Here is a 23,524-nt window from a genome sequence, read left to right as displayed (position 1 = left end):
CTTCACACTGCAGAAATGGTACCATTCATCTCAATGAAGTGTAACAATTAACTTCATCAAAGCTTCTTGTGATGCTTCTAAAATTTCTATTATGCACAGCAATAACTCTTAGACTTATATACCGCTTCATGGTGCTTTACAGCCCTCTCGAAGCAGTTTACAGAGTCGGCCTATTGCCTACAACAATCTGGGTCCTCATTTTACCAGGATGGAAGGCTGAGTCAACCTTGAGCCAGTGAGACTCGAACTGCCGAATTGCTGGCAGTCGGCAGTCAGCAGAATTAGCCTGTAATACTGCATTCTAACTACTGTGCCACCACGGTGCAGCCACCAGCATGTCCAAAAAGCTGTTGAAAATGTGGAAATTAGCTGGGTGAGTCTTCTGTGTAAAATGTGGTAAGGAGGTGGATCAGTGGTGGGATTCAGCCAGTTCACCCCACTTCAGGAGAACCGGTTGTTAACTTTCTGAGCAGTTTGGCAAACTGGTTGTTGGAAGAAATTATTAGGGCAGACAACTGGTTGTTAAATTACTTGAATCCCACCACTGAGGTGGATCCCCACGAAGAGGGGGTGCATTCCGGAGGAATAAGAGGCAGCTCACTCTGGATGTTATGTTTGAGACAAAGAGAGTGAAGACAGCCCTGCTTGATAGTTCCCAGAGATGCAGACAGTGGAGTCCACAGTCTGGCATGATATTATCTATGGTGCAGTGGTTAGAGTGCAGTACTGCAGGCTACTTCTGCTGACTGCCGGCTACTTGCATTTTAGCTGTTCCAATCTCACCTCAGGCTCAAGGTTGACTCAGCCTTCCATCCTTCCGAGGTGGGTAACATGAGGACCCAGATTGTTGGGGACAGTAGGCTGATTATGTAAACCACTTAGAAAGAGCTTTAAAGCACTGTAAAGCAGTATATAAGTCTAAGTGCTATTGCTATTGCTATTGCTATTGCTATTGCTATAGGTGCGAATGTGAGAACTCAGCTTAGAAGAATCATACGTGTTATTCTCAGTTTTGGCCCTATTTTTTTCCCATTTCTCTGAGGAAGGGGAATGTACACATGCAAATTTGTGTTCTCTATGAGAGTGGGTTATGTGATTGCCACAGAGAATGATTGTTAATGGAGATTGTAAATTTTGAATGGGGTATCTTATTTAACAGGTGAGCAAGAGTAACTTAAAGTTATTAATTGAAGTAATACATCTTCTTTCCCACTTGGCCTCGTCTTCGGGGTGGGTGGGAGGGGAGAATGTAGTTTATAGAGACAAGTGTAAATACATATGTATATGTAGCTCTGTGTTTGACACATACATTCATTGGATGTTTATATTAGTGGGAACATAAGATCTGCAAGACTGATAGCAGTTGGATTTGGCAAATCTGGTTGACAGATTTGGGAAGTTGGGTTCCTGAGAATTTTTCTCGGTTTTATCATGTTATGGTTGATTGGTTTGTTGTACGTTGTTCAGAGCTGATTATCTTAAATTTAGGGTTATCTTCATTTTGAGGAAATACAATATATAAATCTGTAGCCAAATCCTGATCAATTTCCCAGTAAACATGCAGGAGGAAGATGTATGTAGATTTCTATTAGAGTAATTGCATATGAATATTTATATGCTTTCCTGACTTTACATATTGTTAGAAGAGTTAGAAGTAACTCTGGCAGCGAATTAAATTAGAAATGACTGTGCCTACAAATATTAAATATAATTGAGAATGAATGGCTATAACGAGAAATGTAAGCTTTTAGTTTCTGCTCATTTAAGAAATTATGACAGATTTGGAAAAGTAAGAGATAAACTGCTAACATTATTTTTTTTAATGCATCTTTTTGTTCACTTGTGAGATCTACAACATACTAGAAGTATTTTCTGATATAATTAATCCTTTAAATGACATTCACCTTTTGGTCAGATCATTTTAATGCCATTTTAAACATTGTTTCAGTTTCTGCATGATAGTATTTTAGAATATTGATTCTGTTCAGCAGCCAAAAATTCTGTTTTGCCAGACTGTCTTCTGAACTCTGTTGGCACATATGGGTTAGCTTCATGTACTGGGCTAAGCTGTGCTTCGTCAAACTATATTCATAATAGCTGATTTACGGAGAATGTTAAACCATAAACTTTGCTTTGCTTTTTTTCATGCAAAGGAGAAAAACCAGGATGGATATGCTACAAGAAGAGGGAAAGAGAAAAAGAAAGGATGGAACTTCCTGGTAGGAAAAAAATATGAAGGAGAGAGATAACTGAGCAGGGCAGAAGAGAGATTAGCCTTATTTGGGTATAAGGATTATATTCACCAGATACAAGAGCCATGGGGACGCAGTGGTTAGAACACAGTACTGCAGGCTATTTCTGCTGACTGCCGGCTGCTTGCAATTTGGCAGTTTGAATCTCACCAGGCTCAAGGTTGACTCAGCCTTCCATCCTTCCGAGGTGGGTAAAACAAGGACCCAGATTGTTGGGAGCAATATGCTGACTCTGTAAACTGCTTAGAATGGGCTGTAAAGCAGTAAATAAGCCTAAGTGCTATTGCTACAACCTTTAACCCTAACAATTTCAAGCAACTGCTAACCTTTGGGCTACTCTTCAGAGGCACACAAACCCCACACAAAATTACTTGGAAAGGGAAAAAGATCATATCCTATTGTAAAATGTAGTACATATAACTAGACTGGCATATTTTCTTTGGCATTGTCAAACATGTTGCACACTTACAATGTCAGAATATTGTATTATATTGCAGCATTTATTAGGGATCAGCAACAGTTCACTGTCATATGGATCTTCACTTGCAAATGTGCATCAGTTCATTATTACATTCTGTGTCAAATGGCTTTGGCTATCTCTAGTGAATTAGGAAAGTTAGAATTTAATTCAGCTATTCCCTCTGGGAGTCGTCAAACATGATTCTTGTTATAGCTAGACAGCCATCGGCCATTCTAGTTAGGGAGTGACAGAAGCTGCAATCAGACCTACCAACTCAGTAGCAGCTTGGGGAAGGTGGATCTAATTCAATTTTACAGGTCTAAACTACTGAGTTTGAATTGTTGAATCAACTGATTTACACAAGGCAGACAATTTTCCCAAGTACATACAGCATAAGATCGCCAACGGAGTGAGTATTCTGTGACAGAAATCAGAAGTTCCTGAGCATAAAGAATATTTTATAGAAAAGCAACTATTCTTCTATGAAATATTCTCCTACAAGGGCTAAGAACAAATGCCACAAAGCCGTAACAAGTATAGTCAACAATTTATTATTAGTCTTAGACCACAGACCGTAACAAGTATTAGAATCAAACATAAAAATAATAAATAATTGCAGCTGGAGGCTTCTGCTTTATTATTTCTACGTAGTAGGGCTGCAACAGCCAATGGATTAAATATTCAGTCATGAAATATTTTGTTTTTTAAAAAAGGACTGTTATATTTAATCAAATAAGGTAGCTATTAATTTTATTAATGGTTAAAATGAATTATTCTTAATACAACCACTTGTGGGTTCAACTTTAACAGCCATTCCCCATTTCTTCTATACAAGGAGTAAATGCCTACCTTAGATATGATTAGAAGAAACAATTCCAGTTAGAAGGAGCTGTTGCCATTTCCAATTATTGCTTATTTTATGAGTGGGACAAGAGAGATTCCTCTTTCGTCACATATACCTTGGCAAATAGAACTGTATGCAATATTTCAGGTATGGAACATTGCAACATAGGCAGTTTTATTTTCAACCCATTCCTAATGAACACTACCATAGAATTTGCCTGTTTCTCAGCCACCATGTTGCATACGGTGTCTGTAAACATTTCTAAAGCAAATCTGAAATTAAGATTTTGAAGTACATTTAATAAATATTCTTGAAAAAGGATACAGCGTTAAGAATTGATGTCTGATCTTTCTTCTTTCCTTTCCTTTTTCCATCTATGCTATGTCTTTTATAATATAAACCCAGGGACTGTGATTATCTTTCTTTTAAAATTAATCTGTAAAATAGTCTGGGGAAACACTTTTGATAAATCAGCTAGAGTGTGTGTTCGGCCATGTGAGAATATTCTTAAAATTGAATTCCTACAGAAGTTTCTTTCATGATATGTAAATGTATGCAGATTCAATCACTTAAAAAATATTGATTCCTCTTCAAAGATTAGCTATTTGTATGGATGATGTAGCTCAAGCCTTATTTGCTCCCAGGCCATTATGATGATGAAAATAGATAGATAGATGATAGACAGACAGACAGACAGACAGACTGTTGAGGGTAAAACTGCCCTCTGCAAAGTAGTGCAACGGACCAGACAGCGAATAGATAGATTGCTTAGCAAAACACACAAATACTCACAGACTCTGAACGTTGATAGAAAAATAAACAGTCTTTACTTGTAGTAAAACAAACAAACTTGGCTTCTCAAAACAAAGATAACACTTCTTCAAATAATCACGGTTCAACACAAAAGCATAGTTTGCTTACAATTCCAGTTCTCTTCAGTAACACAGACAAAGTTCCTTTCAGCAGTTCAACCTTCTAATAGCAGGAGCAGAAGTGAATGAACTTCCTGCCTTCTTTTATGTCTGCTTAGCACAGCCAATTAGTCATCTTTGTAGTAGTTAAAGTTACAGAACATAGTTTTCTATATATTATCTACCCAACGGTAGGATAAGCAACCAACACAGACAGACAGACAGATGATAGATAGATAGATGATAGATAGATGAATAGAATAGAATAGAATAGAATAGAATAGAATAGAATAGAATAGAATAGAATAGAATAGAATAGAATAGAATAGAATAGAATAGAATAGAATTCTTTATTGGCCAAGTGTGATTGGACATACAAGGAATTTGTCTTGGTGCATACGCTCTCGAAGTACAGATACAATACTAAAGAAAAGATACATTCGTCAAGAATCATAAAGTTCAACACTTAATGATAGTCATAGGGAAACAGTCAATATAAATTTTAAGGATACCAGCAACAAAGTTACAGTCATACAGTCATAAGTGGGAGGAGATGGGTGATAGGAACGATGAGAAGATTAATAGTAATGCAGACTTAGTAACTAGTTTGACAGATAAGATAGATAGATAGATAGATAGATAGATAGATAGATAGATAGATAGATAGATAGATGATATATGGATAGGTGGATAGATAGATAACTTTATCTGTGTGTGTGTGTGTGTGTGTGTGTGTGTGTGTGTGTGTGTAATTTAACTAGTAGCTTCTCAGAGTGACAGGATGGGGTTCAAACAATTGTAAACCAACTGGAGTCATTGAGTGAGATGGATGCTTTAGAAATTGAATAAACAAATAAATAAATGAGAAACCCAGATTCATTCTTTTTTCCTAATCAAAGACGCAAACAAACCATCCCCAATGGAAGCTAGAAGCCAACAGAAAGTTCCTCTCTTTCATTCTAATAGCTGTAATACAAGAAAAGGAATTTGGACTGGGACTGTTAGTTATAAGTAATTGTTGCAAACAGATAAACGAAGAACATCTTCAAACAGTTTCAAACAGGTTTCTTTTTTTAAAGCAATTTTTCCCCCTTATTTTCCTCCCCAAAAACTAAGGTGCGTCTTATACTCCAAAAAATACGGTATTTCTATTTAAAAAAAAAACAAAAAACATCCCTCTCCTTTCCTTCTTTTGCCCTCTCCTTGTCTGCATACACCTCCATCTCCTCCTGAGAGAGTAATACTTCTCGTGAAATTAGCAGCTATATAAATTTGATTCTTTAATAAATAAATAAAGCTGCTGGATCTGCACAGCATTTTGCTTTTGAAAATGAGCCAGTGATGAACAGAGAAAGAGGGAAGGAGAGGGCAAAGAGAAGTGGTAATCCCACCATCTGTTTAAAGTGTGTTCTTCTAAGATTGCTTCTCCTTCCCGAGAGTCTAATTATGAAGTAATTGGTGTTATCAGGCTTTACGGTCATTAAAAAAAATCCAACAACAACAACACATACACATACACTTTAATGATAGCCCACCTGGCACAACCAAAAAAACCTCTCCATCTCTAACTTCACACTATAGTTCCTACTTAGTAGTCAAAGCAGGAGTCCTCTGAGAACTAAGGATGAAGGGAAAGTCTGACAAGAACAATGTGCTGAACCATAGACAGCTACTTTCAAGGGAATGGAAAGCAGCAATCAATTCTCACCATGTAGTCTCTCTAACTGATATTAAAGGACATTTTGCCGTTTTTTTAATTTATAGGGAGGGGGTTTTTTTGTCCAAGGAAAATAATATTTTACTCCATTGGTCGTCCATTGACTATATAAAGAAGGAGTGAGCCTTTTTTAACAGTGCACAGGAAAATGAAAAGAATATTTAGAAAGAAGCAAAGTAATAATGTTCAACAAGCAGGGATTGGGTAGGTCTAGTTTGATGAAAAGAAGGACCAGGGGAGACATGATAGCAGTGTTCCAATATCTCAGGGGCTGCCACAAAGAAGAGGGAGTCAAGCTATTCTCCAAGACAAGAAGCAATGGGTGGAAACTAATCAAGGAGAGAAGCAATTTAGAACTAAGGATAAATTTCCTGAGAGTTAGAATAATTAATCAGTGGAGCAACTTGTCTCCAGAAGTTGTGAATGCTCCAACACTGGAAGTTTTTAAGAAGATGTTGGATAACCATTTGCCTGAAGTGGTGTAGGGTTTCCTGCGTAAGTAGGGGGTTGGACAAGGTCTCTTCCAACTATTCTATTCTATTCTATTCTATTCTATTCTATTCTATTCTATTCTATTCTATTCTATTCTATTCTATTCTATTCTATTCTATTCTATTCTATTCTATTAATATGCCTGGGCAGAACCACATGAAACAGATATTCTTAAGAACTAATGTTGCACAGGTTAGTCCTTGATTTACAAACCATAATGGAGCTCACAATTTTGGTCATGAGTCATGATGGCGATTAAGTGGGTTGTCACATGTCCACACCCAACTTTACAGCCTTTTCTGAGATGGTTGTTAAGCAAGCATATGGTTGTTAAGGGGACCCACTGTTCGCTATGAGGTCCTTTTCACCAAAAGGAAAATGTAAAAAACCAATGTAAAAAACCAGTTTCCAATAAAAAAGTTGTAAATCTCAGTCACATGACCATGGGACACCGCCAATGGCTATAAAAGTGGGACGGTTGTCAAATATTTATTTATTTATTTATTATTCATATTTCTATGCCGCCCACTCTCCAAGGACTCTGGGCGGCTTACACCAAAGACAACATGAACAACATATTGCCCCCAACAATCTGGGTCCTCATTTTACGCACCTCGGAAGGATGGAAGGCTGAGTCAACCTTGAGCCTGGTGAGATTTGATCCGCTGATCTGCTGAACTAGCAGTCAGCTGAAGTAGTTGCAGTACTGCATTCTAACCACTGTGCCACCTCGGCTCTACCCAAAATGCAATTATGGGGCCACTGGGAGAGGGACAATTGTTGGAATCTCAAATTCAGGTTATAAGTAGCTTTTTTCATTGTCTCTCATAACTTTGAACTGTCACTAAGCAACCTGTCATAACTCAAGGACTACCTGTGCGCTTTTAAGGGATTTGATCTCACTGAATATTATTACTGGTAATGGTAGCAGTAATATGAATAACTGCAACTAAGATTACTTTGTTAGACTTCAATCCAGTGTAAGTTTTAAAAGAACTACAATTTCTTTCCAAGTATAGATTATATATGTGCCTGTCTAGTGAGGTCATCAGAGGAGGGACTGTTTATGATCCTGCCCTTTCAAGTGTCACATCTTTATCAAACATTTGCAGTAAAAAAGCAATGTTCTTCTTGGTCTGATTTATATGTGTGTGTAAAGATAAAGGTAAAGGTTCCCCTCGCACATATGTGCTAATCATTCCCGACTCTAGGGGGCAGTGCTCATCTCTGTTTCAAAGCCGAAGAGCCAGCACTGTCCGAAGACGTCTCCATGGTCATGTGGCCGGCATGACTAAACGCCAAAGGCGCACGGAACCCTGTTACCTTCCCACCAAAGGTGGTCCCTATTTTTCTACTTACATTTTTTATGTGCTTTCGAACTGCTAGGTTGGCAGAAGCTGGGACAAGTAACGGGAGCTCACCCTGTTACGCGGCACTAAGGATTCGAACTGCTGAATGGCCGACCTTTCGATCAACAAGCTCAGTGTCTTAGCTACTGAGCTACCGCGTCCCTTTTGTGTGTTTGTGTGTGTGTATACACACACACACACAAAAATATAAATCAGAAATAAATCATACACACACACATATATATGTGTATATATATAAACACACACACACACATATATATATATGTCTATTTTCTTACTTTTCATAGGATTTATGTGTTTTTTTTTAAGAAAATAGACATTGTACCTTTACAGGGAGGATACATGAGATGTGGGTGTGGTTTACTGATGATGGCTAACAAGCCAGAAATAGATCTATATAAGTCTCTCACCAGGCAGCAAGGGCTTTCTGGCTGCCAGAAGGAAAAAAGCCCAGAATCGAGTGGATGTGACTCCACTGAGCTAGGGCTGCACAAAAACCTTGGTTACATAGGAAAAACCTGGCTAAAAGAAAACACACACACACACACACACACACACGTGTGTGTGTGTGCGCACGCGTGCGCATGCGTGCATGCATGCATACATACATACATACATACATACATACATATACGGCTATCTATATTTTAGCATCAAATGTATCTCTAAGTACATGGAGATAAAGCTTTCTTGGTCCTCTTACTAATTATCCATTGGTGTACTGAAGAGGTTACTCACTTTCCTGGTGAAGAAAGTGTGCACCAATTCTAAGTTGGTAATATTTTATAACTTTTATAACTGAAATGTCTGATAAATTCTAAAGAAATCAGGGATATGATATTCCCAAGAGGCATATTTGTATGGTCTTTACATGTGTTATCTTGTGCAATGTGACCGTGACATAGTGCTCAAGCATCAATTTTGCACTGTTAGAAAGAACCATCAAGTAGTTTTAAAAGGAAAGCACAATGAAACTAATTTGCTGAAGTTTATTCAGCCTAAAGCAAACAGATTAACAGGATGCATGCATAAAAATAATACTGTGAAATTTTGGTCACCCTATAAGTCTGTTATTAAGAAAATGAAGAATGAGGACTTACCAACTGGAGTGAATATTTGTCCTTGCAAGAACCTAAGGGGTTGCTAACTAAAGAAAAAAAAAGTACAAGAAACAATTTTCCCAGCTGGAAGTTCAAGTAAGCCAGGCGGCTGATGGAACTTGAGTTTTCAGATATTTGGGATCAAATCCCAATAAAAATGAAGAGTGAAAAAAGCTACTTTGTAACATTAAAATATTAGAATTAGAATAACAGAGTTGGAAGGGAACTTGGATGTCTTCTAGTCCAACCCCCTGCTCAGGCAGGAAATCCTATCCCGTGTATATACACGTACTTGTACATTGCATATTTCATTCCTATGAAATAGACATGTACAGGTAGTTCTCAACTTACAACCATTCGTTTAATGACTGTTTGAAGTCACAACAGCACTGAAAGAAGTAACTCATGGCTGTTTTTCACACTTACGACCATTGCAGCATCCCGATGGTCACATGATCAAAATCCGGGCGCTTGGCAGGTGACATATATTTATGAGAGTTGCATTGTCCTGGGGTCAAGTGATCACTATTTGTGACCTTCTAAGCTGGCTTCCGACAAGCAAAGGTAATGGGGGAAGTCAGATTCATTTAGCGACTGCATGATTCACTTAATGACTGCAGTGATTCGCTTAACAACTGTGGCAAAAGGTCATAAAATGAGGCAGAACTCACTTAACAATTGCCTCACTTAGCAGTGGAAATTTTGGTCTCAATTGTGGTCATAAGGCAAGGATTATCTCTACCCATCTCATACCCAATAAGAGTGAAGTGTTTAAGAAATTCAATGTGTTCTATGCTGACACTGAAAACAAATTCAATATAAAAATAAAGAGATTAAAGTATGATAACAGGGAGAACATTACAACCAGGAATTTGAAAACTATTTGAAGAACTAAAGAGTAAAACATGAAAAAAGTGTTAAGCTACAGCTTTGAGCAAAATGGGGTTGCAGAAAGAAACAAAAAATAACAAAACCTGCTAAATATGAGAAGATGCCTGTGGTTTGATAGAGGTTGTCAGTTGATCTCTGGGGAGAAGCACTTAAGATACTTACCTGCAAAATTGTTTGCCTACAAAATATGCAGATAAAATCCCTTATGAGTTGGGGAAGGAGAGCAAACCCAATCTGTCACAATTAATGATATACAAGTGCAAAACGTATGTATGTGTCTCTAAAGGAAAAAAAAAAGGAATAAATTAAATTGCAGAACCCAGTTAGGAATAATCCTGGGCTATCAAGGAAGAACAAAAGGCTCCAGTTTGAAATTTAAAAAGTAGAAAATTAAATATACGGAATGAAGCCTTACTCATTTTATTGAAGAAAAAAAGGGTAAACTCAGATGAGCTGCAATATTTATTTTTATTAACAATATTTGTTTGCACCCAGGAAACTGACAAAGGAAAGCAACATATAATAAATTATATGCAGTAACAGTTAATTGCTTAATTAATTAATAGTTAATTATTCATTAATAGTAATTTCACAGTTAATTACAGCTAGCATGGCTGGCTCAGGAATTCTGGGTCCACAGATTGTAAAATTGCCACAGTTGCCTATCCCTAATCTACATCCTCTGTTACGTCAAGATCTAACTGTATGTGCAGACGACAAAAAAAAAAAAAAAAAAAAAAAAGACAGCTTGAATATAGTGCATAATCCAAGAAAGGAAATAAAAGGAAATAAAATTTCTTCGGGATATTAGCCCCTATCTCAGAACTGAAATATTAAAAAAAAGAAAAGAAAAATGGAAAGTACTTGCTCAATCAAACCCAATAGGTAACAAGCCTTATCAAGTTTCTAAATTGCAGTGTAGAAAAGTAATTATATAGGTTAACTGTGAGTAGATCTGACATAGCCAGTAAAGGCTGACTACTGAATATAAATGTCAGTTAACCAACCCAGGAATATCAGACAGCAGTAAAAAAAAAAAACAACCAACAACCTTAAGTAGATGCTTAAGAAGAACTATGTCTTTTATTTAAAATACTCTGAAACTAACGATGCAAGACTTACTGGGTGTACAGATTTGGCCTGAGGTGAAGATAAATCTGATAGGAGGTCAACTTACAGGCCATAGATTTATTTTGACAGAGGGAGTAACTCATTGCCTGGTACAGCATGAAACAAAGCACAGTAGCCTTGTCCTCTATGGTGGTTGAACACTGCACTGCAGAACAAGGCAGCTGTGAGGCTGCACAAACTATTGCTAGACTTCAGAAGACAAAAGAACAAAGTCTGCCATTGTTTCCTTCCTAGGGCTGGCAGAGTAACTGGCCTAAACATCATCCAGTTGGCTCTGTGCCCAAGATAGGACTAGAAATCTCAGCCTTCTTGTTTCTACATAACAAGAACATAGCAAGAACATTCTACATAACATATGTGCCTATGGCAGGGGTGGGCAACTGTGGCCCTTTTACAACCTGTGAACTTCAACTCCCAGAATTCCTAAACCAGCCAAATTGAACAAGCTGGCTCAGGAATTCTGGGAGTTGAAGTCCACAGGTTGTAAAAGGGCCATAGTTGCCCATCCCTGGCCTATGGAGATTCTCAGTCTTCCAGATCATGGTTGTCCCAAAGGTGCTATTTTTCAAGAGGCAACTGGATTTCTGGTTTTTCTTTGAAGAAATTTTGCTTCTCATCCAAGAAGCTTCTTCAGCTCTGACTGGATGGTGGGAAATGGAAGGATTTATACTCCTTGCAGACAGCTGGACATTTGCATTCAAGGACTGTGTTATAGATTGGAGACAGATTTTATTTTATTTTATTATTTATTTTATTTGTCAAGGGTATATAAGATAACAGATATAAGTATAAACATGATTATGAATACATGAAATGGATACAAATAAAAGGGGACATTAGGACAGGGACGGTAGGCACACGGGTGCGCTTATGCACTGCCCTTTACAGACCTCTTAGGAATGGGGTGAGGTCAACAGTAGACAGTTTAAGGTTAACATTTTGGGGGTTTGGGAAATTAACCACAGAGTCAGGTAGTGCATTCTAGTCATTGACCACTCTGTTGCTGAAGTCATATTTTCTGCAATCGAGTTTGGAGCGGTTTACCTTGAGTTTGTATCTATTGTGTGGTCGTGTATTATTGCGGTTGAAGCTGAAGTAGTCATTGACAGGTAGGACGTTATAGCAGATCATTTTGTGTACTACACTTAAGTCAGACCGAAGGCGGCGTAGTTCTAAATTGTCTAATCCCAAAATTTCAAGCTTGGTGGCATAAAATATTCTGTTGCGAGCAGAGGAGTGGAGGATTCTTCTCGAAGCCATCTATGTCAAAATTGAACAGCCCACTCTCAGCAGAGGAGGAGGGATATGACATCATCTATCTCCAATCTACAACACAGTCCTTTCAACAGTTCCAAGAAGGGTCCACACCAATTTGCATCAGATGACCCTGATGACACAGATAAACCTCCAGGTGACCTTAACAACTCACTAAAAAAAATGCAAATGTCCAGCTGTCTGCAAGGAGTATAAATCCTTCCATTCCCCTCCATCCAGACAGATCTGAAGAAGCTTCTTAGATGAGAAGCGAAACATCTTCAAAGAAAAACCAGACAGTCCAGTTGCCTCTAGAAAAAAGCATCTTTGGGATAACATATGTGCATCTTTCCCTGTAGTTCGTGCCTCTCCTGCACTTTGTCTTTTGCGCCATTTTGCCTCTTAACTGTTCTTGACGACTGCTGATCTTTCATAATAAACATTCAAATATTTCTGCTAGCTGCTTTGAGTTGCATGTGCATCTAAACTGCTCTGATCTGGGAGCAAGAAACAAATGGGAGCGGTCTGATGAGAAACCAAAACTGGAAATTGCCCATAGAAATATTGCCATGTGTGGTGGTGCCCCGACATTATGCCCACTCTCTCATGGCATTCTGAAAAATGCTGGAAACATTTATGTTTCAGTAGATGTTAAATCACTAATTCAGTGGTGAATGGGCAGTCATTCCAAGTTTGGTTTAATGATAATTTGGGAGGGTGGGAGTTATTATTTACATGCAAGCCTCAACTTGCAACTGTAAAGGAGCCTGCCCATCATGGCTGTAAGCCAGGAGAGTTGTAAATCGGGTCATCTTGATTTTACAAACTTTTTGTGGTAGTTGTTAAGCAAACACCATGGTTGTTAAGGAAACCCATTGTTCACTAAGGATCAGTTTTGACAAAAAGAAAAAGTAAATGCTGGTTTTCAGCAAAACTGAAACATGACCATGGGATGGTGATCATAATTGCAAGCCAGTTACCAAGTGCCTTACGTGCAGTCACATGATCACGGGGGTGGGGGGCATTGGAATTTCAAAATTGGATTGTAAGCCCCCCAGGGAGCCTTTCATAACTTTGAATTGTCGCTAAGTTGAGGACTACCTGTATTTCATTTTTTATATTGTCCTGGTTATGAGAATTTCAGCAGAATACAAATAAAGCGTACAACATAGAAAATGAAATGCCCAGATAGGATTTGGGAAATATTAATTTTCTGTTGATGTTTTTTCTTTAAAACCTCCCAGAGCATATAACAAGTATGTTTTATAAAGTATTCTCAATAAAGATTGCCATTAATAACTTGTATTCTTTTAAAACATCACACAAGATAAAAACATTGCGCAGGATAGGGTAAATGTTCCCCATTGTTCTCCATAGCAAATTATACTGCTGTTACTCTGATAAGCAAACTGTCAACAAATAAAGCTTTTTTAATTATTGCAGTTTTATGGCTGTCGCATCAGTTTCTGCTAGTCACACCAATTGTTGAAATCACAGTCTGAAAATAAAACACGGTAATATAAAGTACTATCAAAGCTATCTACTAAGAAGGCTTCTATGTTTCCCTTTCTCTTGGGCTGCTCAGCCTTCCCCAGCTTTCTAAGTTGGTGGCCTGATGTGGGATGGAGGGGGAAGGAGGGGATGGTTTTCTGTGAGGGGCAGGCCCATGTGAACATGCCCACAGTTTCATTTGTGTGAGTGGCAGCTCACACAAATGAGTGGGGCTGCGAATGGTGGTGCCCGCCATTGCCTGCCATTCTCACGAGTGTAGCTGTGAGCATGCCGGCCAGCTGCTCACATGGCCCAGTTGCAAATAAGCCATGGCCCAGTAGTAGGCCGCAGCCCACAGGTTGAGGACTTCTGCTATAAATGTTATACTGCCAAAATAATTCCGTAGTCAGCTGAAAACCCAAAATCATTTGGGTTTTTTGGCGGAATTCATGATTGAGTGAGGTTTGAACTTGTTTCTGTGCCACTGAGTCTTCAGATTTCAGTAACAATGCATATTTTTTAACAGGATAGAATTTATTCCGAAAAAGAAAGACTGGGGGGAGGGGCATGTTCAACTATTTGAGAGGCTACCACAAAGAAGGGCGAGTCCACCTTTTTAAAACCTGAAGGCAGGACAAGAAGCAATGGATGGAAACTAATCACGGAGAAAAGCAATCTAAAACTAAGGAGAAATTTCCTGACAGTGAGAACAATTAACCAGTGGAAGAGCTTGGCTTCAGAAGTTGTGGGTGGAGGTGATGTAGCACCCTTAAGAAGAGACTGGACAGCCACTTGTCTGGGATGGTATAGGGTCTTCTGCTTGAGCAGGGGGTTGGACTAGAAGATCTCCAAGGTCCCTTCTAACTCTGTTATTCTGTTATAAATGTGTTAAATGTGGCCAATGTGCACCTTTTTTTCAATTATCTGCTTTCCTTGGCTTTGTATCTTCTCTACACTAAATCTCTCTTGCCTCATCACCGTTCCTTCTTTCAACTATCTTGCTTTATTTATGAACCAACCCAGTTTATAAGCAGCACACAGGATAATCTTTCCTTCAGTGGTTGAGGGTACAATTCTAAATATTACAGAGAAATATGCACTGTTGTTTTCAAAATGTCGAAAACAACTGCCCGAAGGACTGACTTCTTTCTCACTTAAAAACGTTAGTTAAAATAAATGGGAGCCATTTCAGCTTTGTTCTTGAGCAAATTAGTATAATGTCCCAGAATTGCTTGGTGAAACTAGAATTGTAATTTGAAGAATCTTTGGCTGATGGCATTTTAAGTATATAGACTCTGCATGAATATATGCATGCTAATATGAGGTTGTGTTTTGTTTTGTTTTTAAAGTAGATTAAGTCACATAATTTTTCCTCCTCTTTGGTGTCACATGAGCTGTCTCCTTTGTGATCATCTAATATCTCTATAGCAACTACACTAATTATTTGTATAGGAAAGTAGCATCAGAAAAGTATATTTTTAGATAGCTTTTAATGTGTAATTTAACAGCAGGAAACTAAAAGCAAGCCATTCCATGCCAGCTACCACTTTAAGACCTACAAACCAGAATTTTAACATGTCTGCTTATTTAACCTTTCAGTCTTTCATTTTTTAATCTCTCTTAGGCACAAATACATGCATCCATTCCACTTTGCTTTTCCCCCCCAGCAATTCACATTTTCTTAACAGTGTACAAAAACTTTGTCCAGAAGGCAAGACAAGAAGCAATGGATGGAAATTAATCTAGGAGAAAAGCAACCTAAAACTAAAGAGAAATTTTCTAACGGTAAGAACAATTAACCAGTGGAACTCCTTGCCTTCAGAAGTTGTGGAAACTTCCAACACTGGAAGTTTTTAAGACCAGACAGCCACTTGTCTGAAATGTTATAGGGCAGTGTTGGCTAACCTTTTTGCCGTCGCATGGCAAAAGCGGGGGGGAGTGCAGGGGGGTCAAGTGCGCACGTGCCCACACCCATAATTCAATGTGCCCCACCCCCCATGCATGCACATGCGACACCCCCCTCGCGACCCCCGCTTTTGGCATGCGATGGCCCGGTGGGCCCAGTAGGCCTATTTTTTGCCCTCCCCAGGCTCCAGAGGCTTTCTAGGAGCCTGGGGAGGGCAAAAGTGGTCTTCCCCACCCCCCTGGAGGCCAGAAACGGCCTGTTTCCCGATTTCCAGTGGGCCCGAAAGGCCCAAAAATCAGCTGGCTGGCGTACGCAAGCATGCTGGAGCTGAGCTAGGGCAACGCTTGCGTGCCCACAGATATGGCTCCACGTGCCACCTGTGGCATGCATGCCATAGGTTCGCCATCACGGTTATAGGGTCTCCTGCTTGAGCAGGGGATTGGACTAGAAGATCTCCACGGTCGTTTCCAACTCAATTATTCTGTATACTACTAAAAAGTATCTTGATTTTAGATATCAAAATAATTAGGGCACATATTGTTCTGAAAATCTAGAGTTTGATTTTATTTGAACCCTATTCCTAAATCTCAGGGGATTTAAGATGATCTTATTTCAAAACTAACAGTTTTGAATGGAAAAGTAGTCTCAGACCACCAGCATTTAGAAATTCAGGTAACAACACAGAGTAAAGAATACTTTCCTTAACATTCTCCAACTGTGTTCTTGAAGTAAAAGATATTTGACTAGGCTCAAGATCGAGATAGACCTTGACAGACTTGAACACTGGACCCTATCTAACAAAATGAAATTCAATGTAGAGAAAAGTACAGTCTTATACTTAGGCAAGAAAAACCAAAAGTACACATATAGACTGAGTAAAACCAGGCTTCATAGTAGTAACTGTGAGAGAGATCTTGGAGTTTTAGGAGACAACCAGTTAAATATGAATCAGCAGTGTGCAACAGCAGCCAAGAAAGCCAATGCAATCCAAAATTGCATTAACAGAGGGGTACAATGAAGATCAAGTGAGATACTAATACCACTCTATAAAGCCTTAGTAAGACCAAAACTAGAATACTGCATCCAGTTTTGCTCACCACACTACAAACAAGATGTTGAGACTCTAGAAAAAGTGCAGAGAAGAGCAACCAAGATGATTAGGGGACTGGAGGCTAAAACATATGATGAACAGTTGCAGGAACTGGGCATGGCTAGTCTAGTGAAGAGAAGGACCAGGGGAGACATATATTTGTCTCCCCTGGCCCTTCTCTTAAGGGGAGTGTTCCAATATTTGTGAGGCTGCCACAGAGAGGAAGGGGTCAAGCTATTTTCCAAGGCACCCAAAAGCCAGACAAGGAATAATGGATGGAAACTGATCAAGGAGAGATTCAACCTAGAAATAAGGAGAGATTTTCTGACTGTGAGAACAATCAACCAATGGAACAGCTTGCCTTCGTAAATTGTGGGAGCTTCATCACTGGAGACTTTTAAGAAGAGATTGGACTGCCATTTGTCAGAAATGTTGTAGGGTCTCCTGCTTGGGTGGGAGGTTGGACTAGTTGACCTACAGTACAAGGTCCCTTCCAACTCTGTTAATCTGTTAACATCAGAAGAGTACAACCATTAGAGGGAAGATTATTTAAGTGTTTCATTGCTCTAATGTTTATACACGAAGCACATTCTAATGAAGAATTTGAAGAAGAAGAATGGCATGGTTTTGCATGCAAGATCACAGACAGCGATGCGTAGTCCAAGTGAATATTTCAAACTGTTTTGTCTAACTAAGGTCAATGTAGCCATCCCTTAAAAAGAGAAAAATGCTAAGGAGAGGGTACTGCCCTGTTAGCGGTTTTACACCATGGAAGTTTGTTCTTTTTTTTTCTTCAAAGATTTCTGGCAAGAACCTGTATTAGTGAGGCTCAAATTACAGCTGTGGGAAATCAAAACACCATACAGCATGGATGTAACAGAATGCAATTAAGCTTCTGTACAGAGCACAGATGAAGAGATGGAGTGAGTTTGGATTTTTAAGCATGGTTGCTCAATTTGTGGTCTTTTGATGCCAGAAAGAAAAAGATTCACTGCCTTTTTAAGAGCACAGATAATCCTCGCTGCCACTACTGTACTTAATTATTCACATTGAGATGGAAGGAATACTTTTTTGAATAGTAAGTGATGTCCTGTAGTAGAATGTAGTGCGTAATCACAGGAGGGAGGCCCAAAGGTGCTTTTCTTCAAAAGGTAACTGGACTTGGTTTTTCCTTGAAGACGTTTCGCTTCTCATCCAAGAACCTTCTTCAGTTCTGATTTCAGTTCATCGGTCTGAACTGAAGAAGCGTCTTAGATGAGAAGGGAAACTTCTTCAAAGAAAAACAAAGTCCAGTTGCCTTTTGAAAAAAAGCACCTTTGGGACAACCATGACCTGGATGACTCAGAATCTCCATAGAAATAGGAGGGAGGGGCTGATTCCCGGGAGGGCAAAGAAACAGAGGAGCTTGGAATCTCTGGTAGACAGGAAGAGGGCAAAGCTCCCCCCCCACAGCAATTCACAGAGTATATATAATTATCTCAGCAGATTTTAATGATATATATCAATGATGGTTAAGCTTTTTGGTGCCGAGTGCCCATATCGTGCAAACATGTGTGTGAATGCACGCACATGTGCCCAAACCCCTAAATTCAATCTGAGCGCCCCCGTGCATGCACCCCACCCCATGCATATGCGTGTGTTCCCCGCGCATGAACCCCAGCCCCTCCCACACCCCATTTTGGCTTCCAGGTTGGTGCAAGAGGCTTTCTGCCTGGAAAGCCTCCTGCACCAACCTGGAAGCCAAAATGGGGCACAGGGGCGCCGTGTGAGGTTGCCCCGCATCCCATTTTGGACCTGGAAAGCTTAGACCTAAACCGCCTGCACCAACCTGCACCCCCCTGCATGCATGGCAGAGACCCAAAGACCAGCTGGTCAGCGGGAGGCATGTGCTCGCATTCACATTGGAGCTGGGCTGGGGTGACAGCTGGTGTGCCCACAGAGAGGGCTCTGCGTGCCACCTGTGGCACACATGCCATAGGTTCGCCATCACGGATATATATGGTTTAGATAGAAGATAAAAAGATCTGCACATGGATTAGTGAACAAACAAAAGTATATGATATCATCAAGAGAGTAAAAGAATTGAAATGGAAATGGGCTGGTCACATAGCAAGAAGAATTGAGGGCTAGTGGGCCAAGGCAGTTATAGAATGGATCCCCTTGATAAAAAAACGTCCATGAAAGAGACCTAAAACAAGATAGATTGACGACATCAGCATCAGTATTGCAGGCCTAATTGGCAAAAGAAAGCTCAGGACCATATTGGTTGGAAACATGCAGAACAGGTCTTCATCCTGCAGTGGACAGACAATGGCTAAAATGATGAGGATGATCTAGCACTTAAGACTTATATACTGCTTCATAGTGCTTTTACAGCCCTCACTAAGTGGTTTACAGAGTCAGCATATTTCCCCCAACAATCTGGGTCCTCATTTTACCCACCTCGGAAGGATAAAAGACTGAGTCAACCTTGAACCTGGTGAGATTTGAACTGCTGAACTGCCGCTGAAGTAGGCTGCAGTACTGCACTCTAACCACTGGGCCACCTCGGCTCTTTAGTCTGACAAGATTCTATCTAGAGATGAACAGCAATAAAGAATTACTCAGAAGTAACTCTATGCGTCATTCTTACTTCATATTAAATATACTCGATGAATTGCTGGAGGGGGGAGGGGAATTGTTCCTGATAACCCAGGTTCATGCCCAAGCACTGCATGAAAGGTTGAGCTTCTGTTCATTGCCCCAGCTCCTGCCATCCTAGCAGTTCGAAAGCATACAAATGCAAGTAGATAAATAGGTACCATTTCAATGGGAAAGTAACAGCATTTGTGTACCTCGGCATATAGTTATACTGGTCACATGACTACAGAAGTATCTTCAGACAACGCTGGCTCCCTCAGCTAAGAAACGGAGATGAGTACCACCCCCTAGAGTCAAACATGATTGGGCAGGTTAAACTTTTACCTTTTTTTAAAAAAAATAAACTTCCTGCCTACCATAAATTCCAAAAACTCTGTTATCTCTTTGCTCTCTGGGAAAGAGCCTCTCCCTTCTGCAACTCTGGACTACATTCCATCATATGGCCAGATTTTCTTTGACCATCTGATTACATTTTTTAAAAAAAAATATGCTCGGTAAAAGGCATTTTCTTAACTCTTACTAGAATTTATGGGAGGTTAATGGACAATAATTTATAATAGAAAATCACATGTCCCAAACAAACAATACACAAAAGGGAGAATGTATCATCTGGGAAGGTAGATAACATCTTCTTGATCTGTCTGGGCATTTTTAAGAATGCTCTTTTTCAGAAAGGAAGAACGTGAGATGAAAATGATTTAATTTTCTTGCGCTGGGAATTAGATATCTAAGACAGCTGAGCTGATATAACTGCAAAATTAGCAATGCTTACGCACTTGCTCCTAAATTATATCATGATCTGCTCACCACATATGGCAACTTATTATCAAAAGATTCTGTGAATTTCTGGTGCAGTTTTTCCCAAAGAGGAAAACAGATTCTGGGGGAAAAATCCAATACTTTTCTTAGCATCCAGCCCTTTGAATTTAAAGGTATCAAAGAGATCCGTTCATCTCATATTCATAAATGCTCAGCTTGAGAAACATGTTTGAAGATAATAGAAACACACAAATAGACACAGAATACACAAATAGACACTGCTCATCATTATCCTGTCACTATGCATCCCAAAGAAAAACCAAAGAAAGCCCATATAAAAAGTTCAGTATGGGCCAGCAAAACATCACAACCAATAAGTCTCGTAAGTTTTGGAGAAAATCTAATACCCAGCCATCATTTGATAGCAATAAATCATTCAATACTCTCTACTGAGTATACAATTAAACAAAATCAGCAATCAGCCCAGAGCAGCAGCTAAGAAACAAGAAGGTTGGACATTTCTGTCTATAAAGAAACCATTTACCAGACATGTGTTTTCTCAGAATGTTCTAGAATTTAGATACATAAGTAGATTCTAGATCAAAGGTGTCAAATTCGATTTCATTGAGAGCTGCATCAGGGTTATGTTTGACTTTGGGGGCAGGGGTGGGTGTGCCCAGGGTGGAAGTGGCCAGCTCAATGTTACTCATGTCAGGGGCGCCTGTGGTGGCCCTAGCATTCTGCCCATGAAAACGGGCTCCCGAGCTCCGTTTCGGCTATGATGGTCTCCTGCAACCTTCTGTGGGTGGCACCCTTAAGAGTGCCACCCGCAGCCCTCCCGATCTTCGTTTTCATTGGCAGAGGCACTGCGGGCTGGTCCATCACTGTTTCCAGGGCGGCCCTGCGAGCCAGATCTAAGTACCCTGCAGGCCTAATCCGACCCCTGGGCCTTGAGTTTGACACCCCTGCTCTAGAACAGTTAAAGGTATCTCCTAATTTACAACCATTTGTTTAGTGACTGTTCAAAGTTACAACAGTACTGAAAAAGTGACTTGTGATTGTTTTTCACATTTATGACCATTACAGCATCCCCATGGTCACATGATCAAAATCTAGACACTTGGCAATTGTCTCATATTTATGACAGTTGCAGTGTCCCGTGGTCATGTGACCAGTTTTTGTGACCTTCTGACAAGCAAAGTCAATGGGGAAGACTCATTTCTGACTCAATGGGGAAGATTCATTTAACAACCATGTTACTAATGTAACAACTGCGGTGATTCATTTAAAAACTGTGCTATGGAAGGTCATAAAATGGGGCAAAAGTCATTTAACTGTCCTGCTTAACAACAGATATTTTGGGCTGAATTGTGGTTGTAAGTCAAAGACTAATTGTAATGTGATTTTGTTTTTTATATACAATGGTCTCAACTTTGATTTTTGAAAGTGGAGAAGAGGGCACGTTTGTACAGTTATTTACCTAATAGAATTAGACTCTTCAGCCTTGGAACTAAAAGAACAATTGACTGAAATAAGAGAAATCTGAAATTGTTAAAATACAATGTGCCAATTCAATCTGGGAGTGAGAGGAATGCCAATTTTGAATATGGTACATCAAGAAGCATGGTTCCAACTCAGCTACTTCTAATTTGTTGATTATATATCAACAGTAAAAATAGGATCACTTTAAAGATGTGATTTTCGCCTTCTAGACTGGATCACCCCATTGCTCACTTTTTCCCTATAGTCAAAATTTCTGGCAACAACCTTTTACTTAGATCAACCTTTTAGTAAGAAAACAGAACACTGTTAGTAAGAAAAAGGTATGTTAGCAATATCATACTTCTGTAAAAACTTGAAGGGTGAAAGATGTTACCTTATAGATATCTAGGAATCCACACTGGTGGTCAAATCTGGTGTACAGCTCATTGAGCATACTGATCACTTGCATGGGTGTACACTGGGCACAGACAGCAGTGAAGCCAACAATGTCTGAAAAGAGCATGGTAACATCATCAAATTTTCTGGCTTGAACTTGCTGCCCTTGCCAGAGCTGCTGAGCTACTTCTTCGGGGAAGATCGAGATAAGAAGATCCACAGTTTTCTTCTTCTCCTCTTCTAGAGCTTGGTGCGTTCGTTCTAAGGTTGCTTTAAGCTTGTCCATCCTCTTCTTCAAGCCATCCTGGGCTTTAGCCTGCTCCCCGACAAGGATGACATCCCGGGTAGCATCGTGAATTGGTATGTCTGAAAGGTGGAGGCCTCGACCCATCAGTTCGTCCAGCTTGTCCACACATGGTGAGCCCAAAAACAAAATACAATTTGATTCTGGGACGTGGATCATTTGTCCTTTGATTTCCATGACCTGGAATAAAGAGACATTTAATAATGCAGAATTAGACTCTCAAAACAAACATTTAAAGCTATCAAAGCAGCATCCGTCTGCTTTAACAAATCATTTTCTGTGCATTCTTTCTTTGCATACATTTTTTTTCATTACTTATGAATCTCAATTGGATTGTTCAAATAACTTGTTTATTATACATTCTTTTTATGCATTCATATTTGTTCTGATTTGATTTTGGTGTTGCCCAAATCCAGTATGGCTCTGGATGGATTATAAATCTCCCTGCTATGTAATGTTGTGTAGGAGCCGAGGTGGCGCAGTGGTTAGAGTGCAGTACTGCAGCTACTTCAGCTGACTGCTAGATCAGCGGATCAAATCTCACCGGCTCAAGGTTGACTCAGCCTTCCATCCTTCCGAGGTGGGTAAAATGAGGACCCAGATTGTTGGGGGCAATATGCTATTTAGAAGGCTGTATTTGGTGTAAGCCGCCCAGAGTCCTCGGAGAGTGGGCGGCATAGAAATATGAATAATAAAATAAATAAATAAATGCTGATAAATATACAAAAGGTATATAAGCACGGGAGACAAGAAATTAACTATGTCAACAGAGGGGAAAAAAAGCATAAGGCCAACAGGTATTTTCCTCAAGTGAAGCCTGTCAATTAATTGATACACTGGTATGATCCTTGAATGCTTCACACATTGTTTCATGCCTAAACCAGACCTAAGCTATTTGACATCTGGTTTGGCTCAGGAGCTAGGAAAAAGAAATTTTCTCAGCAACTCTTTATTTTGTTTAAATCACTTAATCTGGCAGTTTCTGCCCTTGCCTGCTAAGAGAAAATGTGTGCTGTCAAATAAAGTGATATACA

General features: G+C 39.6%; 1 protein-coding gene across 1 annotated transcript in view; it reads right to left on the bottom strand.

Moving 5' to 3' along the window:
• The window catches only part of GUCY1A2 (guanylate cyclase 1 soluble subunit alpha 2), a 205,804-nt gene that overhangs the window by 86,151 nt on the left and 96,129 nt on the right, over positions 1-23,524 (bottom strand). Inside the window, exon 5 of the mRNA XM_070943950.1 lies at positions 22,185-22,670. Coding sequence (XP_070800051.1) covers positions 22,185-22,670 — 486 coding nt within the window. The remainder of the gene's footprint in view (positions 1-22,184; positions 22,671-23,524) is intronic.

This window comes from Pituophis catenifer, unplaced genomic scaffold (assembly GCF_029215685.1).
Source record: "Pituophis catenifer annectens isolate HBS135680 unplaced genomic scaffold, rPitCat1.0.hap2 SCAF_4, whole genome shotgun sequence".
NCBI lineage: Eukaryota > Metazoa > Chordata > Lepidosauria > Squamata > Colubridae > Pituophis > Pituophis catenifer.
This window is presented reverse-complemented; position numbering and strand designations above follow the sequence as displayed.